We start from the raw sequence: 17,430 nt of genomic DNA, 5'->3' as shown, positions 1-17,430 counted from the left end.
GAAATGTAATCCATGCATGAGTAAATCAATGTCCAAAATGTGGCTGGGGGTTGTATTCAGTTCAGATATGTTCCTGGTGAGGGAGAGTGGCTGTATAGTTCTTTGGGAATCTGTATTATCATGTGTGTTTGCATGTAGTCCATAGATAGATGTAGTCAGACCAGGCAGTATTGGAAACTGTAGGGAGGCAGTAATCTGTGTGGACACCAACACAGTGCTCTGTTGATTCCACAATGAATTTTGACCCACTCCTAGGTGCTGATAGCTGCTAAATTTTTCCCATAGTAGAAACTCCAGATAGGTAGGCACATTTTGGGGAAGGGGGGTATTTTTCAGGCCCACCTCTGTAGCCCACTCCTCTCAGATGTGTTGCTCAGTTACCAAGTAAATTGTAACTTACCATTGTTTGTGCTCTCTTTTCACTCTGATTAATTTAGTTGTGTCCACAGAGCTGCTGTGATCTGAAGCTTTCCTCTTACAGTATATTGAAGCACAGTTTTAGAAAGTATTTTTTGGCCTTGAGATTTCACAAAGCACATTTCTCTGGAGAGGCACTAAAAGTACTGAGTTGAAGTACTGAGACAATAGTGCCTCTCTCGCTAATGGTACAGGCTCCTGCTACACCCACACCATGTCCTGATCCCCTCCACGGTACCATGTACTGCAGATCAGGAACAATTTGGACAGTTCCACTGTTGGGCGGCCCATGCATCCAGGACTTGCAAGTAGCTGGACCTCCACCCCTGTGCAGCAGCATCAAGTGCATGCTATATATGCAAAAAGGGGAAAGGAGAACAAGGAGTCAAGGGAGAGGCAAAAGGAGGCAATTTATCTGTTGGTACTGGTTTCACTGCTGATACTGCTCAATGTGTGTGTTTTGCACTTTGTTTTATTACTGGTTTTGTTGAAAGTTTATTGCTGGTGTTTTGATGTTCTAATGGCAGCTGGCTTGCCTAGCAATGCTTTAATATTGTGTTTTGTAATATAGCCTTGTTCACAAATTAAAGGCTTTTATTTTATATGAATCTTTATTAAGAACGTTTTTATTTTTTATTAAGGAAGTAATAAACTGCATCACATCATATTATGTGTATTTTGAATAATAAAGATAAACACACAGCTAGGAAGTTTTTTTCCCAAACATAAATTTCTCAGTATATCTGTTTACATCAATCCATAATGAAAATCCACAGTTCTTGCCACAGAGTGCACCGTCCCCACCCCCATTTCACAAGTAGTCATCTCATCCATAATTAAAAATCATGGCAATCTCCCCCGCTTCATAAGCAGTCATGTCATCCGTCATCCATAATTAAGCCCCCCCCCATTCATTGTGTAAAGTGACATTACCTCATTTAGTGTTAACATTGCTGTACAAACACATTCATAAACATACTATTCTCCCTCTTCCATTGGGCTATGCAAGTCCCTAATGTGAGAGCACAGAGCATCCCTGATTTTTGTTGTCTGGGCGCATCCTGTACCAGCTGTGACAGGTGCACTTTCTGGCTGAGTGTACCTGTTCAGCAATCTATTACTGTCATTCAGGGTCAAATGGCTCACCTTTGGGGTCTCAAAGATTGTGAAGAGCACAGCAAGCCACCATAATGCGGACAGTATTTATGACACTGAAATCCAAATGTGTCTGTATCAGCACCCGTGGGATTTCAATCTGCCAAACACATATTCAACCACCATGCTACACCTACTGAGAGTTTAATTAAAATGTCTTCTGCCAGGGCTTCTGAGATCAGGTTACGGTTTCATAAGCCAAGACCAAAGGAGGTGTGTGTGTAGGGATGGGGGGGGTCCCCTAGAATAATAGTGAGGACAATAATTCCATTTATGACAATGTCATTTGGTGGGAATAGTGTCCTGGCTGACGGTGAAGATAGACCCTGGATCAACAGAAAATCCTGGCATCTTGAATTTTTTCAGCATAGCCCACATTGGCATCCATAAATCAGCTTCTGTAATCCAGGGACTGCGTTACAGTGGAGTAATATCTTTTGTAGTTTATGCACTCGTGCTTCTTGAGGAGGGCAAACGAGGGCATGTGAGACCCATCAATAGTCCCAATGCAGTTTAGAAACACCAGTCTCTCAAAACAAGCAGTTACTTCAGGGATATTGTTTATGCCCACCTACCTTTAGGTAAATCACATTCCTGATTGCCTCAGAAACCTCCACCCCTTTACTCACAGTTGACTTTCCAACACTAAACTGATTAACAATGGACATATAGCAGTCTTGAGTAGCGAACTTTTAGATGGTTATAGCAACTCACTTCTAGACCTGCAAGGCTGCCCTTTTGCATGTGTCATGATACTGGAGGGTTGGGGCAAACTGCTCACAAAGCTTCAGAAATGTAGCTTTCTTCATTTGAAAGTCTGGAGCCACTGCTGCTCATCCCAGGTCCTCATGATGATGGGATCCCACCAGTCTATGATTGTAGCCCTGTTCCAAAGGCTCAGGTCTATGAAGGGTGCATCAGTGGCTACACCAAGAGCCATGAGCAGCATCAACCAGTTCAAGTCTGCCATGTCTGTTTTATCCTCCTCCTCCTCTGTCAGGTACCTTTGGGAGGTCAGAAAAACTGCCAAAATGTCCACCAATGTCTCATGTATGATCTACCTGTTTCCTGAAACGAGAGTGAAAGTCCAAGCAAGGCAAGTTCTTCAAATGGTGACTCCTCCTTGTTGCTGGCTCCAGCTGCTGAGAGTGTGCAGACCCAAAACCCAGGATGTGTTCGCAGGCTGCAACAACTTCCTGAAATGGGGGGTTGGCAAGCAAGTTTTCCCACATTGTACCACAAACAAAGGGCTAGATTGGCAACAGCTGGGGAAGGCACTAGGAAGCCTGGCTTGACTCGGGTTTACATTGTAATATAGACACGCCCTAAGAGGCAGTCAGCCAAACATCAACATGTGTGTGGGGACTGCAAAGCAAAGACTTGTTTCCATACCTGTGCGTGTATCTATTTGCCTTTTCTGTTAACCCAAATGTCTCCTGTTGAAGATTGATTCCTTCATGAGTTTGAGTCAGTTTCAGTTAGTGGTGTGACTATTCTGGTTTCATCATTTCTTCAACGTAGGAGGGGTCATGTTCCAAAAATGAGTATAATGGAAATATCACTTCCTTTTGTGTGAGTCCAGGGATAAGGTTAAAATGGGAATATTGTGGTATATAGAGGCCATGCCACTGCACTTCAGATTTTGAATGAGCAGAAGCAGTGGAAATCACTTTCTGAACCAGGCCTCCTGTAACAGAGTTCTTGAAATTTTATGCTATGGCTGTTGTTGGAGGAAAAAAAACAAATGTTTGGCCTCCACTGAAGTGTTTACAAAGTATCTGCCATCTGGGACAGTTCCAGAAGGTAGACAGTTGGTCTGTCTCTTTTGGGATGTTGAGTGTTTCTTGCTCTGAAGAGTTTTCTGTTAGCTTATCGGCTATGAACTGGATTAGCAGTCTCTGGGATCTGTGATTCATGACAAATGTGGGTGAAACAGCAAACATGAGGCTTTCTGTTTGGGTTTTGACCAGATTCACTTACTGATTGGTGGTCCTTGGGGAGCTTTGGAGTATGAGCTATGATTTAGTACCTATATCTCTCTTGGTTACCAAAACCCTTATCAGGAAACATCAGGTCTCTATTTGGTGGAGATTTCATCAAGATTCCATCATCATTTTAACAACAGATTGGTAGGCTCTGAGTTCCTGAGTCCTCAGATTTCTTTGACTCTTTTCAATGTAGATTTATTAAAGATTCTACACTGGTTTCATTGATCTACTAGCCTATTAAGTGTCTATATTGATTCTTTTAGAACTGTCAGCAGACTTTGATGCCACTGACCGTGAAAACTGCCTTTTTTGTGGATAGAGATTGGTGCAGTTGAATTTGAATGAGTCTATACCTTCCTTTAGGACAAAACCTTGAATTAGTTACTGTATGACTCCTTATATAGTAAGTAGGACCAGAGGCTTCTATTCTGTCACCACTCCTTCAGTAGAGAGATGGTAAAATGGGCTGGGTTGTAGAGCCACACATATGTGATGATATTCCTCTGTGTTTCATCTGATTTAAATAATTTGGTTGCTCAACTTTCCTAGTATCAAACAGGTATAAGGGCTGTGATGAAAACACAGATAAAAGTCTAGTGGAAAAAAACAGAGGAAATTGTGGAAGTGATAGCTACCAACTCAGGGAACAATCCTGCTGAATGTTTCTGTAGTTTGCAACCTAAGGGACCGGATGGCTCTTCAGCTGCTTCTGGTAGTCCAGATTGCAGCATTAGCCGGGGACATTTATTTACACCAGCGCTTATATAGCAGGTCTGAAAGCACTCTTATCTGATATGCTAAGCGCATTCATCCATGCAATTTGTTACCTCAGACCAGTTGTGTGCACTGCATTCTGCTATACCTGGGACAACACCTAGAAGACCCCTTAGAAACTTCAGAAAGTGTAGAATATGGCCATCTGTTTAATTGTAGGGTTTTTCACAAATGAAAATTCTTTCACTTGTGCTGTAAAGTCTGCCCTAACTTACAATTAATGTCTACTTTCAAGTCACGTTGCGGTTTTGATATATAAACAGCTTTATAGTTTGGATCCTGGGTAACTTAGTGTGAATGTGGTTCACAGTTAATGTTAGCAATCTGACAGTCCCAATATTTGTATGCATTGAGGCTTCATCTCTGAAATCACTTCTCCAAATTGAACCTGTTGTCCTTTTTTGGCATGTTGCAATGCCTATTAATTTATTGCTTTCTCTGAGGAGGTGAGTCAAAGTGTAATAGATTTCAATTGTAACAGAAAGTGTTGTGAATATTAACTATAATAGGTACTACTACGTACTTGCTATAATATTAAATATGTGGATAAAAGGTTTTATCAGCATGACTTTGGTATAGCTGTATTACTTATTAAAACCCTGCATAACACATTGATAGAATTTCAAATGATAGCCAGAAAAATCTTTATGCCACATCAATATACATTGTATAGATCCCACTTATTTTACAAAAAAAATTGGAAATATTTTAGAGTTTTAAAATATGTATTGGATTTTGTTTTTCATTTCTCTCCTCCTAAAACTTGGCAATTTAATTACCATGAGACCAACTGCCCAGGAAATTACCAGGGATAGAAGCAAGTGCCTTATAGCATTGAAAAATCAGTGATCACTTATTTTCAATTATGTAAAGTTTTCCATGCGATTCCTGAAGGGTCCCAAGATATTAAATCTTAAATCTGCCACAGGTTAGACTTGACTATACTTATCCCACACAATGTTCTTTGGGGTATAAAATCCACATTTTGGAAGGGGAAAAACAGGGGGAAAAAATCTTAAAGGCTCTTTAAAACAAATGTGTCTGAAGCTCATCAGAGTTAGAACTATCAGAATTCTACATCCCAGAGGTGATAGCTTAGTGGCCAAAGGGCAGATGCAGCAGTCAAAAGAGTATTTTCACAAGATATCACCATCACGTTTTTCACAAGATATCACCATCACGTATATAGAGTGTATATAAAACCGAATAAATACATACATACACAATATATAGAGAGAGAATCTCTCAGTTTCAGTATTTTCAATAATTGTATGTTTCTTTATTTTAGATATTTATGTGTAAACACTGACGCTCATTTTTTAAATAGGAATTGGACTAATTTTTTAAGCAAGATCTGAAAGTGGTGATATTATGTAAAGTATTCATTCATTATTTAAATTGTATGTTTCCTTGTTTTGAGATACTGCTATTTAAAGCCTATAACATGCTGATATTATATAGGCTGTGTTTTTCTTTTAAAATTCCAGAATAGTGGTTTTGTTAAAGAACCACCTACACATTACCTGTGAATTGACTGTGAACTTGTTATGCACAGAAACATGCTTGTTGAATGTAGCTAATCTATATCTAGACACATTCTGCAAATTTCTAAACAAAAACCAACCAAAAAACGAAAAGAAATTTGACCAAAGCACTGTAAACATTTATTGGAATAATGTGTCAATTTAGAAAGGAACAATAAATAATAAGAATCTGAAGAATGGAAATTTCATAGAAGTAAACAATGGTCCTTTCAGTGTGTGTGAATAGATTCTGTTTGTTTGGAGTTCCAAGATTTAAATGTTATTTCCACCAGTAGCATAATCCTTTTAAGAAATAAAAAAAACTAAAAATATTTTAAGTCCTTTTTAAAGCATTACAAAGCACATTTGAAGCGCATTGATAATATTTTGATAATAGGTGAAGATGCATAAAAGCATAACCTGTGGATGTTATCAAAACAAATTGAAACCTGTGCATATGCCTGGTTACTACTTGACTAAATTATTGTAAAGCATGGATTCAATTCCTCATTCCATAAATAATAAAGTAGTTATAAAACTAATGTTGACACATAGTGCAGGTGTATCTTTCCTACTTTCTTCTTATGCTATAGATAAATACCGTAGCAAGAAAATATTGACTTTGTTGATACGAACACCAGCTTTACAGAGTGAGAGGTAAACACTGGCTTAATTAAGTTAGGTCAGTATTTACTTCAAGAAACAATGAATTCTGACCATAATAAATATGAAATCAGTATAATGTGTGTATTGTTACATATACTATCAACGTTTTAATCAAAAACATTTGGAAATCTTTACTTTATGGCCATACTTTCTCGATGTATAATTGTTTCTTTTTAAATTAACATTCAGTACTGATGAAACCAGAAATTTTAAAATACAAGCTATTTGCTTCCTCTGATGTATGTATTAAGGTCTGAAGGAATGTCAGCCAGTCAGATTGCCATTCAGAGTTTCTCTTAAGAAAAATATTTTATGTATCAACTACTGCTGAAAAAGAAACATACCGTTATGAAAAATAGTCACAAAATGACCCTTAATTCTAAAGATATTCTTCATATGTAGACTATGCATGATATTTCAATGAGTTTTAACTATATAGGAAGTTAAAGACTCCATTATTAAGATCATTCAAGGCAATAGAAAGGGGTGAGATAGAATGCTAAATTTCTTAATGGTAAAATTAATTAATTTTTACCTCCGATTTGTCAGAAAACATCTCTAAAGTCAGAGGATGTGTTTTAATCTGGGGGAGGATATCCTGTAGTCAGATATAACAGAGGTTGAATTTCTGCTTTAAGTGGAAAGCTCAACTTATACTTAACCATAGATCTGTGACTAGCACCTCTATAATTAACTTTTGACACTGCTTCAGACTTCTACATTCATTTCTATGGAGGTAAACAATAGGAACTTGCTGACTCATCACAAGACTGCTTTTAGCCAGCCATGATTTTCACACTGTATGTAACAATACTTTCGATTTTTTTGCAAGTTTGGGTTGAACCAAATGAACGTTGCATTAGGTCATCTTGTATGAATGAAAATTTAAAATATTCATCAGTTTAGCGTGGTATAATTTGAATATACTGTAACACCTCAAAAAATTCTATTCAATTGAGTGGACTCTCTGTTGCCCCCTTTTTCAGATGACGGTTGCTGCTGGTACGAGCATTGAGAATAACATTCAAAGGACCATATCCTGCCCTAATGTATGTTCCACATATCTTGGATTTTTGTGTAATTTCAATGCAAAACCTCATTATATGAATTTGATATTTTGCCATCCACAAGAATCTCATGTATCTCAGGGTCACCACATATTATACTACAAGTGGAGGTTTCAGCCGATCAAAATGATGAATTACTGTCATTTTTTCCTATATGATTTGACAGCTCAGCTAAATAAAGACTAGGCTGATATATTCACAGCTTCTTCCAAGTTTATCTTGCTTCTCTCCCATCTGAATGCTCCTGTCAGTTGAAATCAGCAAAATAGCAATAAGCAAAATGAGAAAAGTAAGGTGAGGGCACATTTATTCTACTTTACATTGGTCTGTATTGGACTTTAAAGATATCTCATACTAAATTTGGAAGGAAACTTTATTTTTTCTGTATTGTGTGATTTAAAATGAAGGTGAGGGAGGAGGCCCTAGTGATGGAAGGATAGAATAAGAAACGTATATTTTTGTTAAAAAGAAACTGTTGGTTCACTTGTAGTATAATAGCTAATTTATCATTTGCAATAAGCCTGTTCCACAAGTGGGAACACAGTGCCCCAAGCCTGTCCTCTGATACCCAGAACATTAGTGGGAATTCAGCACATATTTTAAGGGCAGACTTTGGCTCTCTGTTCTACATTATGTATTGAATAACTTGTATATTGAGCATTACTTTCTCTTGATAAAGATCACATTTTTTGTGGGGGAAGAGACTGTTGATCCTGAAATTCAAGACTTATTATTGCATAAAATGTAATCTAGGTAAGTATGATATAGTTAGACCATACTGCTAATTAAGTATCAAATGATTCTTATTACTATTTTTGATATTGTCAAGATGAAACCGCACAGGGGATACTGAGCCACCCCAATCTTTCAAAAAACAAACAAACAAACAGAAACCCCAAACCTAGTTTAACACAGAAACTTTCTGTTTTTCAAGGAACATAGAAGTTTCCAATTTTCTGTAATGGATGAAACTGATTGGTATCCTGCTTCTAGCTATTTGGGTCACCAGTATGTATTCCTGGGCATCTATTTCAATGGGCCAGAAAAAACACTGCTTGATTAGGAACTGTTCTCTTGAATTCTAGTTACAGTTGTATGTGATGAGGCTAAAGACCATTTCAGTGTATGAAATATCCATGTAGAGTTTAGTCAGGAGGAATGGGAGAAGATGCCATGGATGTACAATGCAAGATTGGTTTCCAAAATAGGTGATCCTCTCCCCATATCCAACTGGACTTTAGCTCCTTCAAGACAAGTTCAATCTGCTGATTTGCGGAGGTAATCACCTTCACATCATTCAGATGTCATCTATAGATAAACCTTGAATTGGAGGACTTGAACCACAGGCTTGGCAGTGTACAATAATGTTTCAAACTCATACACAATGGCTAGTACTATCACTTTAAAGAAGCATAGGAAGGGTAACTTAAACTTAAAAATAATCGATAAAGAGGTCTTTAAAACTAAGGAGGATTTAAAGTATACTTCTTCCAGAAAGGAGTCAAAGATACAGACCACCCTACCGCAGCCTTCTACTCTTTGGGTGAAATCTTCCACCAATGAAAGCAATAGGAGTTTTTTTATTGTCTTCAGTGGGTTTAGAATTACATCCTTTGTCCGCAAGAAAGGATGACAGGCCTCAATGATAAGGCAAAATCACACTCACCCCAGCCCCCATTTTCTGTCTTCTCTGACAGCAAAGTTTTTTCCTCCAAAAAGAAACAAAAAGGAAGTTTATGAATCCCACAGAAGACATTGAGGTTAAAACATAAGAATTGTACATACACAAATGTCTAAGGAATTGGAATATTCTCATAACTCAGTGAATAAGAAGAGTTTTAGTGACTATTTCCCAAAGGTGAAGCAGAGGTCAAAGTATTTCTTATCACAATAACACTAATAAATCTTACAACAGGGTTGGGAGAATCTGGGCTTTAACAATCCCGTCTGAAGTCTCTTCACAAGTTAGGAAGAATTCCCAAGCCTAGTCTCTAAGAAAGAGAGCTAGCACCCATTGTGGATTCTACCTTTACTGTAAACACTATAAAAAAGCCTTTCATATTGAAAGTTAATGTTTAGAACAAAGATCCCATGGATAGAAAATAATCATACATGCACTCTCACAAGATATAAAACTTCCAGCTCAAGTTCTTAATGTGATGATTCACTCATGCCTTTCCTCTGGACTCATTGTAAAGTGGCTTTAAGATCTAATTTTAGATTCTGACTATAGAAAGAAATACAGTAAATCCAAAATTCCTGTAGACTTAATTGCTCTGGCTGCTGACTTTCATTTTTTCACTGCTGATCCAGTTACAGATGCTCTTTATGGTCCTATTTAGAATGTTGCTTTACTGAGTAGGTGGAAATGCCCTGTGGTTCAAAGTCTGGTCAGATGATTTTGCATGTAACTTAAATTAAATGGCTCTTCTCTTCAAGGTGCCATAAGCTTTTTAAAGAGAACCTGGATGCTACCATAAAAGGGATTAATGCAAAGACAGTTGCTCTCTTTGACAGATACCTCAAAATAAAGGAAAAATTACCTAATGAAGGAACCCCATATAGGTTCTGTGGTATGACAAGATATACAAATCAAGTCTATTCCAGCATTTCTCCTGCTTGAAAGAACCAAGGCAGAGTAACCTCCACATCAGTCTAGAGAAAATTGTTTTTATTTCTAATGGTCTTTTCCCACTAAAATTACCTTTAGGGATCTGACACTCTTCCTGTGTCACAGAATAAATAAATAAATCACCAAAGACAAAAATATTATATTTATTATCTCAAATAGTTACTTCTTAGAATGTTGGAAGATTCCTTCTGTCTAGACTTAGTAAAATAATATCTCATATCTCAAAAATTGGTAAACACATAATAAATCTTTTAGCGCTTGATCCTGCAAACACTTATACATTTGTGCAACTTCATGCACGTGAACGGTCACACTGAACTCCAAAGGAATTCTCACTTGAGGAAATTTACTAGGAACAAAGCTATCACATTATCAATCCAGTACCAGATACACGGTCATGTAAAGAAATATATTCTATATTTCATAGTTTACTGGAAATCAGGAAGGGAGTTTGTCCAGTTCTTGACCTCAGATAGCTAAAAATTCCTAGAATACAAAATAATCTCACTTCAGTTGACAATTAAGATGCATATCTGCTTATATTATACCTACTGTCTAGCTGCAAGCCACAATACTTTACTATGTTTGTTGTAGGAAACTGACATGGTCGTGATTCACATTACCTTTTGGTCTAGCCTAGCTAGATGTGTTATAAAAGTGATTCTCCCAGGGTCCACAGAAGTTTCCATCTAATTTCATATAAAGATAAGATAATAAAAGCTATTTCTTTCTGTAGCTGTTCAAGAAGTGAATCATGAAGTGAATCTAGTAGTTTTCACTTCAGCAACTATAGGTGTGTTAGTGAATTTAGAGCTCCCTAACTCCCTCCCTGTAGCTCTGCGATTAGGCAGTTAGTTTAACACAAAAAGATACCCCTTGTTTCCTAGTTAATAAAGGATAAACTGATCTTTATAATCTGATCTTTCCAAAACTAACATAAAACTTCATCCGATGTTTCTTCACCTAAATTATGCCGATATGCCTATGGACAAAACTGCACACTTGTCCTCTGATACATATCAGGGCTCAATAGCCTTAGCCCCTGGAACTTCTTGGGCCATAAGAGAGATTAAACATCATGCTAACCAATTCCTGCCACAATGCCGGGTCATCAAGAACTTGATAAAAATGATATCATCCAAAACTGTCCACGTCCACCTAATAATAGCTTTGAGAAACACATTATCAACATCTGTCCACTTATGAAGAGCAGCCATTTACTACAATTTTTTTTTGTCCTAGGAAAGAGTCAGTTTTTAATTTGCCTTTTATCTTTAGTTTTTTCTTTAATATTCTTTAATATTAATCTTTATAACAGTCCCCATTTTATTTATTTTTTTTATAAATCCTAGTTAATTATCATATATTAGTTGGTTTGTCTTTATCTAGTATTTTATTAATTTTCCAAAAACCATCTAGCAGGTTGATATGAGGCATGACATTTTCTGATACACAACCTGTGTTGATTTGTTGCTTTCTGGTTATGTTTATGTAAGCTCTCTATTAGTTTATCTTTAATTACACACTTGGTCAGTTTCCTCAGACTGAGTTGAGGTTTACTGGTCAGTAATTCTTGTGATCACTTTGCATTTCTCTTCTGGAGATTTGCACTGTGTGAATGATTTTCCAGTCAGGAACAGGTTTTGTTTTTGTTTGTTTTTTCCTCCTTGTTAGTATCTCTGCTATATCACGCTTCCTTGAGAACTCATGGATGAATTTCATCCATTTCTGATGATTTACTGCACTAAATATTTTCAAATTTCTTCCTAAATTCTTCCAGGGAAGCTTAAGATTCTAGAACTTATATTTAACAAAAAGTCCTGGCATTTCCAAAACAAGCCCACAGATGCAAAAATACAAAATAATCCTAACCAACATTTAAATGTCCCTCAAGTTTACAATGTCTAGAACAAGGAGGAGGTTTTAATGCTGGCACAGATCTCCCCAAAGAAAGCTTAGACCTTTTGTTTTGGAAGGACATCTTTTTGATAAGTAATACTCCTTGGGTCAATGTAGTGTACCAATAATGGGGATTACAAAAGCAGATCCAGCCCCAATTTTGAGTACTTTTTGCAGCTCAATCCACACCGAAAACTTTGCACATCTCTGTCCCATACACAGACGGTTTCCTAACAGTTGGTACTTACTTTCTATCAATACCAACCTGAGGTGAATATAAACTAGAGAAGTGGAAAGCCTGCAATGCATGTTGTCAACACATAAACCATCCCGTCTCCTGATAATTAGGAAATGTGTAATACTTCAGTGTTGTTCAAATACAGTGTTTAAAACTTGTTTATGAGCCATACAACACAGCCTTTCATATGATAGGTTGTTTGTCTCCTTAGGTTAGAAGAAATTTTTCAGTGACAATTTTTATACGGTGTATATACAAAAAAGAAAAAGTATCCAAACAACACATTTTATATTGTATTTAACTCCAAACCCCAAACCAGCATACACTGTGAAATATTTAGAACTCCAAATTAAGTATTAATGATTGGTTTAAGGTTGCTGACCCTAAGTTTAATTATCTGGCACCTTTCCAAGTGAAAGGACATTTTTCTGGAATTCTCTCTAGTTTCTTCTACATGCTGTGGGAAGCACAGGTTTCGACATTTGCTCCCAGGAGAATTGAAAACTGTGCATGAGTGCTTTAATATTTTTGTTTGCTCTATAGTGATCCATCTTCCTCAACACGATGCCCTCCAAAACTTGAAATTTTTAGTAGTTGAGAATACATTAGTTCAGCATTTTAATTACATTAAATTAATTAAATCTATTTGTCCAGGGCTTATACTCTTGGTAATTTAGAGCCATAGTATACTTTAGTTTACTCTTCTGACCCCAACTTGATATTTAAAAATATTAAAGGGCGATTAAAATATGTGGATAGGCTAGGTTGAGTATTATCAAACTACACAAAAGCACCTTTACAGAATAAACTGAATACAGTAGACGGTGCATGTGATGTACACCTCTACCCCGATATAACGTGACCCGATATAACACAAATTCTGATATAATGTGGTAAAGCAGTGCTTTGGGGGGGCCGGGCTGTGCATTCCGGTGGATCAAAGCAAGTTCGATATAACGCGGTTCCACCTATAACATGGTAAGATTTTTTGGTTCCCGAGTACAGTGTTATATTGAGGAAGAGGTGTACTAAGTTTTACTAATGTAAAAATGTAAATAGAGCTCTTTTGATCTTCAACACTACCTGAGCATTATATTGCTACTAGTAACAAATGTAATAGGCTATTTTAAATATAAAAGGTAATAGTACATTGACCTAAATGACAGCAATACATGCAAAACTTAACATAAAACCGAAAATCATAAAGGAAAATTGCCATCTGTTCGCACTTCAGAATATCACAGTGAAGTTACCAACATTACATGCACAAAAGGTAAAATCTAGTTTTTATGCAATTGGTCTTTGAAGTATGCATCTTCACTGTCTTCCATTACAGACCCCAATTTACCTTTTATCTCACACAGAGTTACTGTTCTCTTTTTAATTGTTGTAAATAATTTTACATCAGAGAAGTTGAATCAACAAATTGATATTATAAATAATAAAATGCTACTTATAACTTGTACACTCCCCCTCAATCAGTATTGACCATCTACCAAAGTGGGATAAATGTTGTTACGCTGTCTTTCATCTGAAAGGTAAAACCAAGGCCTCATTCATTTATTTTTGCCATAATAATGTGCTGGCCTGTCTGTTTGGCTAAAGCCCAATTGAATCATTACATTTTGCCTACCTAAAATTCCTCTCTAGTTTCATTTGCATACAGCATTCTTTCCACCCTGAATTGCTGGGAAGAGTTGCTGTACACAGTTCAAAAGTTGTCTCCTGACCCACAGGAGGATGAACTTCTGTGATGGGTGAAGTGATCACAGAAGTTCATCCTCCTGTGAGTTAGGAGACAACAACTTTTGAACTGTGTATAGCAACTCTTCCTAGCAATAAATACATATATACTTTGTATAGTTGAAGAGTTTTGGCATGCTTGGCTAAATGTGTGTGTTTTAAATTAATACTGGTAAATATACAATGCGTTGAGACTGAAAACTCTATTCTACTTCGCAAACTAGCATTTACCGGTATATATAGTTGTTCAGATGCTAGGATAGTAGAGTGATCTAGTAGTCAGAACAGGCTGAGAGTCAGTGATTTAGGTCCTATTTCAGACTCTGTCATGAATCTGCTGTGTGACCTTGAGCCTTTGCAAATAGGGATATTAATACTCATTTTTGTAGTTCTTTGATATTCTCAAATAAAAAATGCTATATAGGTACAAAGTATTAATTTTTGGTGTCTTCCTGTAAAAAAGCAACTTCTTTTTTAAATCACAAAAATTATAAACTATTATATAAATTGCAGATTTGTTTATGGTGAAATGGGTGACAAGTATTCCAAACCATATTCATAATTGCCATATTTCTTTGCTTAGTGGGAATTTTGATAACTCATTCCAGTTCACTGTTTGTTTGTTTTTTCAAATAAAAACAACTTATTTTCTTCAAAATATATTTTATAAGAACAGCAGCTTGAAATGAAATTATGAAAACTATCAAGAATAATGGATAACAGATTATCCACGTTTGTTTTACCTAGAGGGATTTCCTCAGCAATGTATTGTAAACCTCACATTTTACAACAACAGGGCTGGAAATAAAGGTTCACATACCAGTAGTAGGTCAGCTCTTCATCCTTCGATACATTTAGTAGTAAGCAGTGAAGTCCATCTTATTCCTTTGGACATATAGTCCATATAACAATTGTGTAATAAAGTAGCAAATTGCTCATATGTTCTTGAGCAAAACTTCCCTTGTGTCCTTTAAAACACTTAGCTGCCACTTTCTGTCCCATAGGTATTCTTAATTGTACTTTATGATGTTTGTGAAACTGTTTGAGATCCTTTAGGAAGATTATAATATGAGAGAGAGAATTGGTTTGGCAAAATTCTAACATCTCCAGATATGATGGTACTTGGTTTTCCTTGATTAAGATTTATAATTTAATACCCATGTTTCCTTGATTTTCTTTTTCTGGGTCAAATCCTGCAGCTCCCACTGACTTCTGTGAGGTTGCTCATCTGAATAAAGTGAGCAGGACTTGAGCCAAAATATATTTAAATTTATTTTCAAACTATTTTGAAGGACTTGGAGTTCTAAGTTTTGCTAGGAAATAGATAAGGGTGTATGTGATAGTTAGAGTGATAGTGAACTATACTGTACATAAATAAAATAACATCTGATGGGTTCATTCTAACTGGCATTAAGAAAGCTGTCTGAAGGTAAAGGAACTAGAAAAAAATAATGTACTAAAAGCTGCTTTGTTATTCATGGCGGTTTGGCCTGTCACTACTCTCTTTAGTGGGCTTTTCAACTGCATTTCAGCAAAATATTTTGTCTTGGTTCAGAGGACAAAGTACTTCTGTATTTTTCTCTGGGAAGGGATATGTAATTGTATGAAGGTCATTGCTCACAACTTGTTTAAAACCTCTGCAAGGTCAGCACAGTACATATCATTAACAAATATACACAATTCTCTTTATCCCAGCTTAGTTGTTTTCCCTTTTTTTCTGGTTCAGCTCATTTGGCACAGATTTCAGTTTCATTACTTCAAAATATCACAGCTGCATTGATAGGAAAGTCACATTCAAGGTGTAAAAATAATGTGTGAATATGTAAACAACATTAACCAGAAAAAGATAAAAAGGATGCAGAGAATGTGACAGAGTTTCTGTTACTTACAATTTTGTAGAAAATTTTGAAGTTAGACTACTTGTGAGACATTCTGTAATGAGCGATCCAATATTCCTCTTAATATTGGGGAATTTGTGGTTTTTTGCCATTTTAGCTACAAAAAGTAGTTGTTTCTATATCTCTGCAACAAAATAAATGCTGGTTTAAAGTGTATTTCCAGGCAGTATTGAATAAGTTGGTCTATACTGGGGGGAGGGATAGCTCAGTGGTTTGAGCATTGGTCTGCTAAACCCAGGGCTGTGAGTTCAGTCCTTGAGGGGACCACTTAGGGATCTGGGGCAAAATCAGTACTTGGTCCTGCTAGTGAAGGTAGGGGACTGGACTCAATGACCTTTCAAGGTCCCTTCCAGTTCTAGGAGATAGGATATCTCCATTAATTAAAAAAAAAATACTGAGAGTAGGATTGCAAGTTGTCTGGGGAAAGTGAGAAGAAATAATTTGATATGGGGCAGCTGGCAGCCATTTTGTGCCAAAAATGGAAGATGTTTCCTAACCTATAGCCCTGGGTCTTTGTTTTGGGAATGTGTATATATTTTGCTGCAAAAATAATATATTATTAGCCTTGAAAAGTTTTGTCAGATATGTGAACAGATTAAAGGCTTTCTCCCAGTGTTCAGACTATGATTGCAGCTGAAGGCTTAATTGTCTGGCACAGATGAGTCTTGAGTGTGATTGGGCTGGTTTCTCAGGCATTTCTGGGATATATAATTTATGCCTTAGGCCTTTTTTGGTCTGTTTGCAAAGGGCATATTTTAATAAGTAAACTCATCTTCAGTTTCTTTCACAGAACTACAATAAACCTAAAAGCATTATTACGCCATGTTCTGTTTTAACAAATTAAAAGGGAGAAAAAATTATTAAAACTCCAATTATGTCCTCTTGCTAAGGAGAACATGTCCATTATTGGACCCAGTGTTGCTATATGCTGAGAACCCTCAGCTCCCATTTAGGCCATGATCCAGCATAGCACTTAAGTCTGTCTCTAAGATTGGGAGGTACAAGAAGGTTTTGTTCTGTTCCTGTGTAACACAAATGGAAAAAAAAAATTAGTCTTTTGTGTAGCCCATAGGTCGCTTCATGGCATTCTTGAGATTAATTTTCATAAGTAATTTGTGATTTAACCTTCCCCTTTACAGTTTATTCATGTATTTTGTAATTTATTTGGGAATTTTAGTTCCCAAACATATGTTGTTTCATTAAGAGTAGTCTGTTTGTAAAATGCATGTGAATTTTTAACAGAAAATAAAGGAAATATATTTTGGGGTCAATTTTCAGTTCTGGCCTAACTCTGCTCCATGCAGGACCTGCATCTGGTGTGGCAAAGATGGCTATACATCTCTTTTATTCCTCACCTCCTGGTCCTAGGGTACAGAAGTCCTTTGGCAACACCTTTCCCCTCAACATGATCTCTTTACTGGGTGTTGTGA

At 36.6% G+C, this 17,430-nt stretch overlaps 1 protein-coding gene across 7 annotated transcripts in view; it reads left to right on the top strand.

The window, feature by feature from the left end:
* The window catches only part of PPFIA2 (PTPRF interacting protein alpha 2), a 642,070-nt gene that overhangs the window by 275,688 nt on the left and 348,952 nt on the right, over positions 1-17,430 (top strand). For 4 of the 7 annotated variants that reach the window (XM_065559854.1, XM_008166061.4, XM_065559861.1 and 1 more), the window contains one exon: positions 7,510-7,572. The exons of the other annotated variants lie outside the window; for them this stretch is intronic. In XM_065559854.1, coding sequence (XP_065415926.1) covers positions 7,510-7,572 — 63 coding nt within the window. The remainder of the gene's footprint in view (positions 1-7,509; positions 7,573-17,430) is intronic. 7 annotated transcript variants of the gene reach the window in all.

Source organism: Chrysemys picta, chromosome 1, assembly GCF_011386835.1.
Source record: "Chrysemys picta bellii isolate R12L10 chromosome 1, ASM1138683v2, whole genome shotgun sequence".
NCBI lineage: Eukaryota > Metazoa > Chordata > Testudines > Emydidae > Chrysemys > Chrysemys picta.
This window is presented reverse-complemented; position numbering and strand designations above follow the sequence as displayed.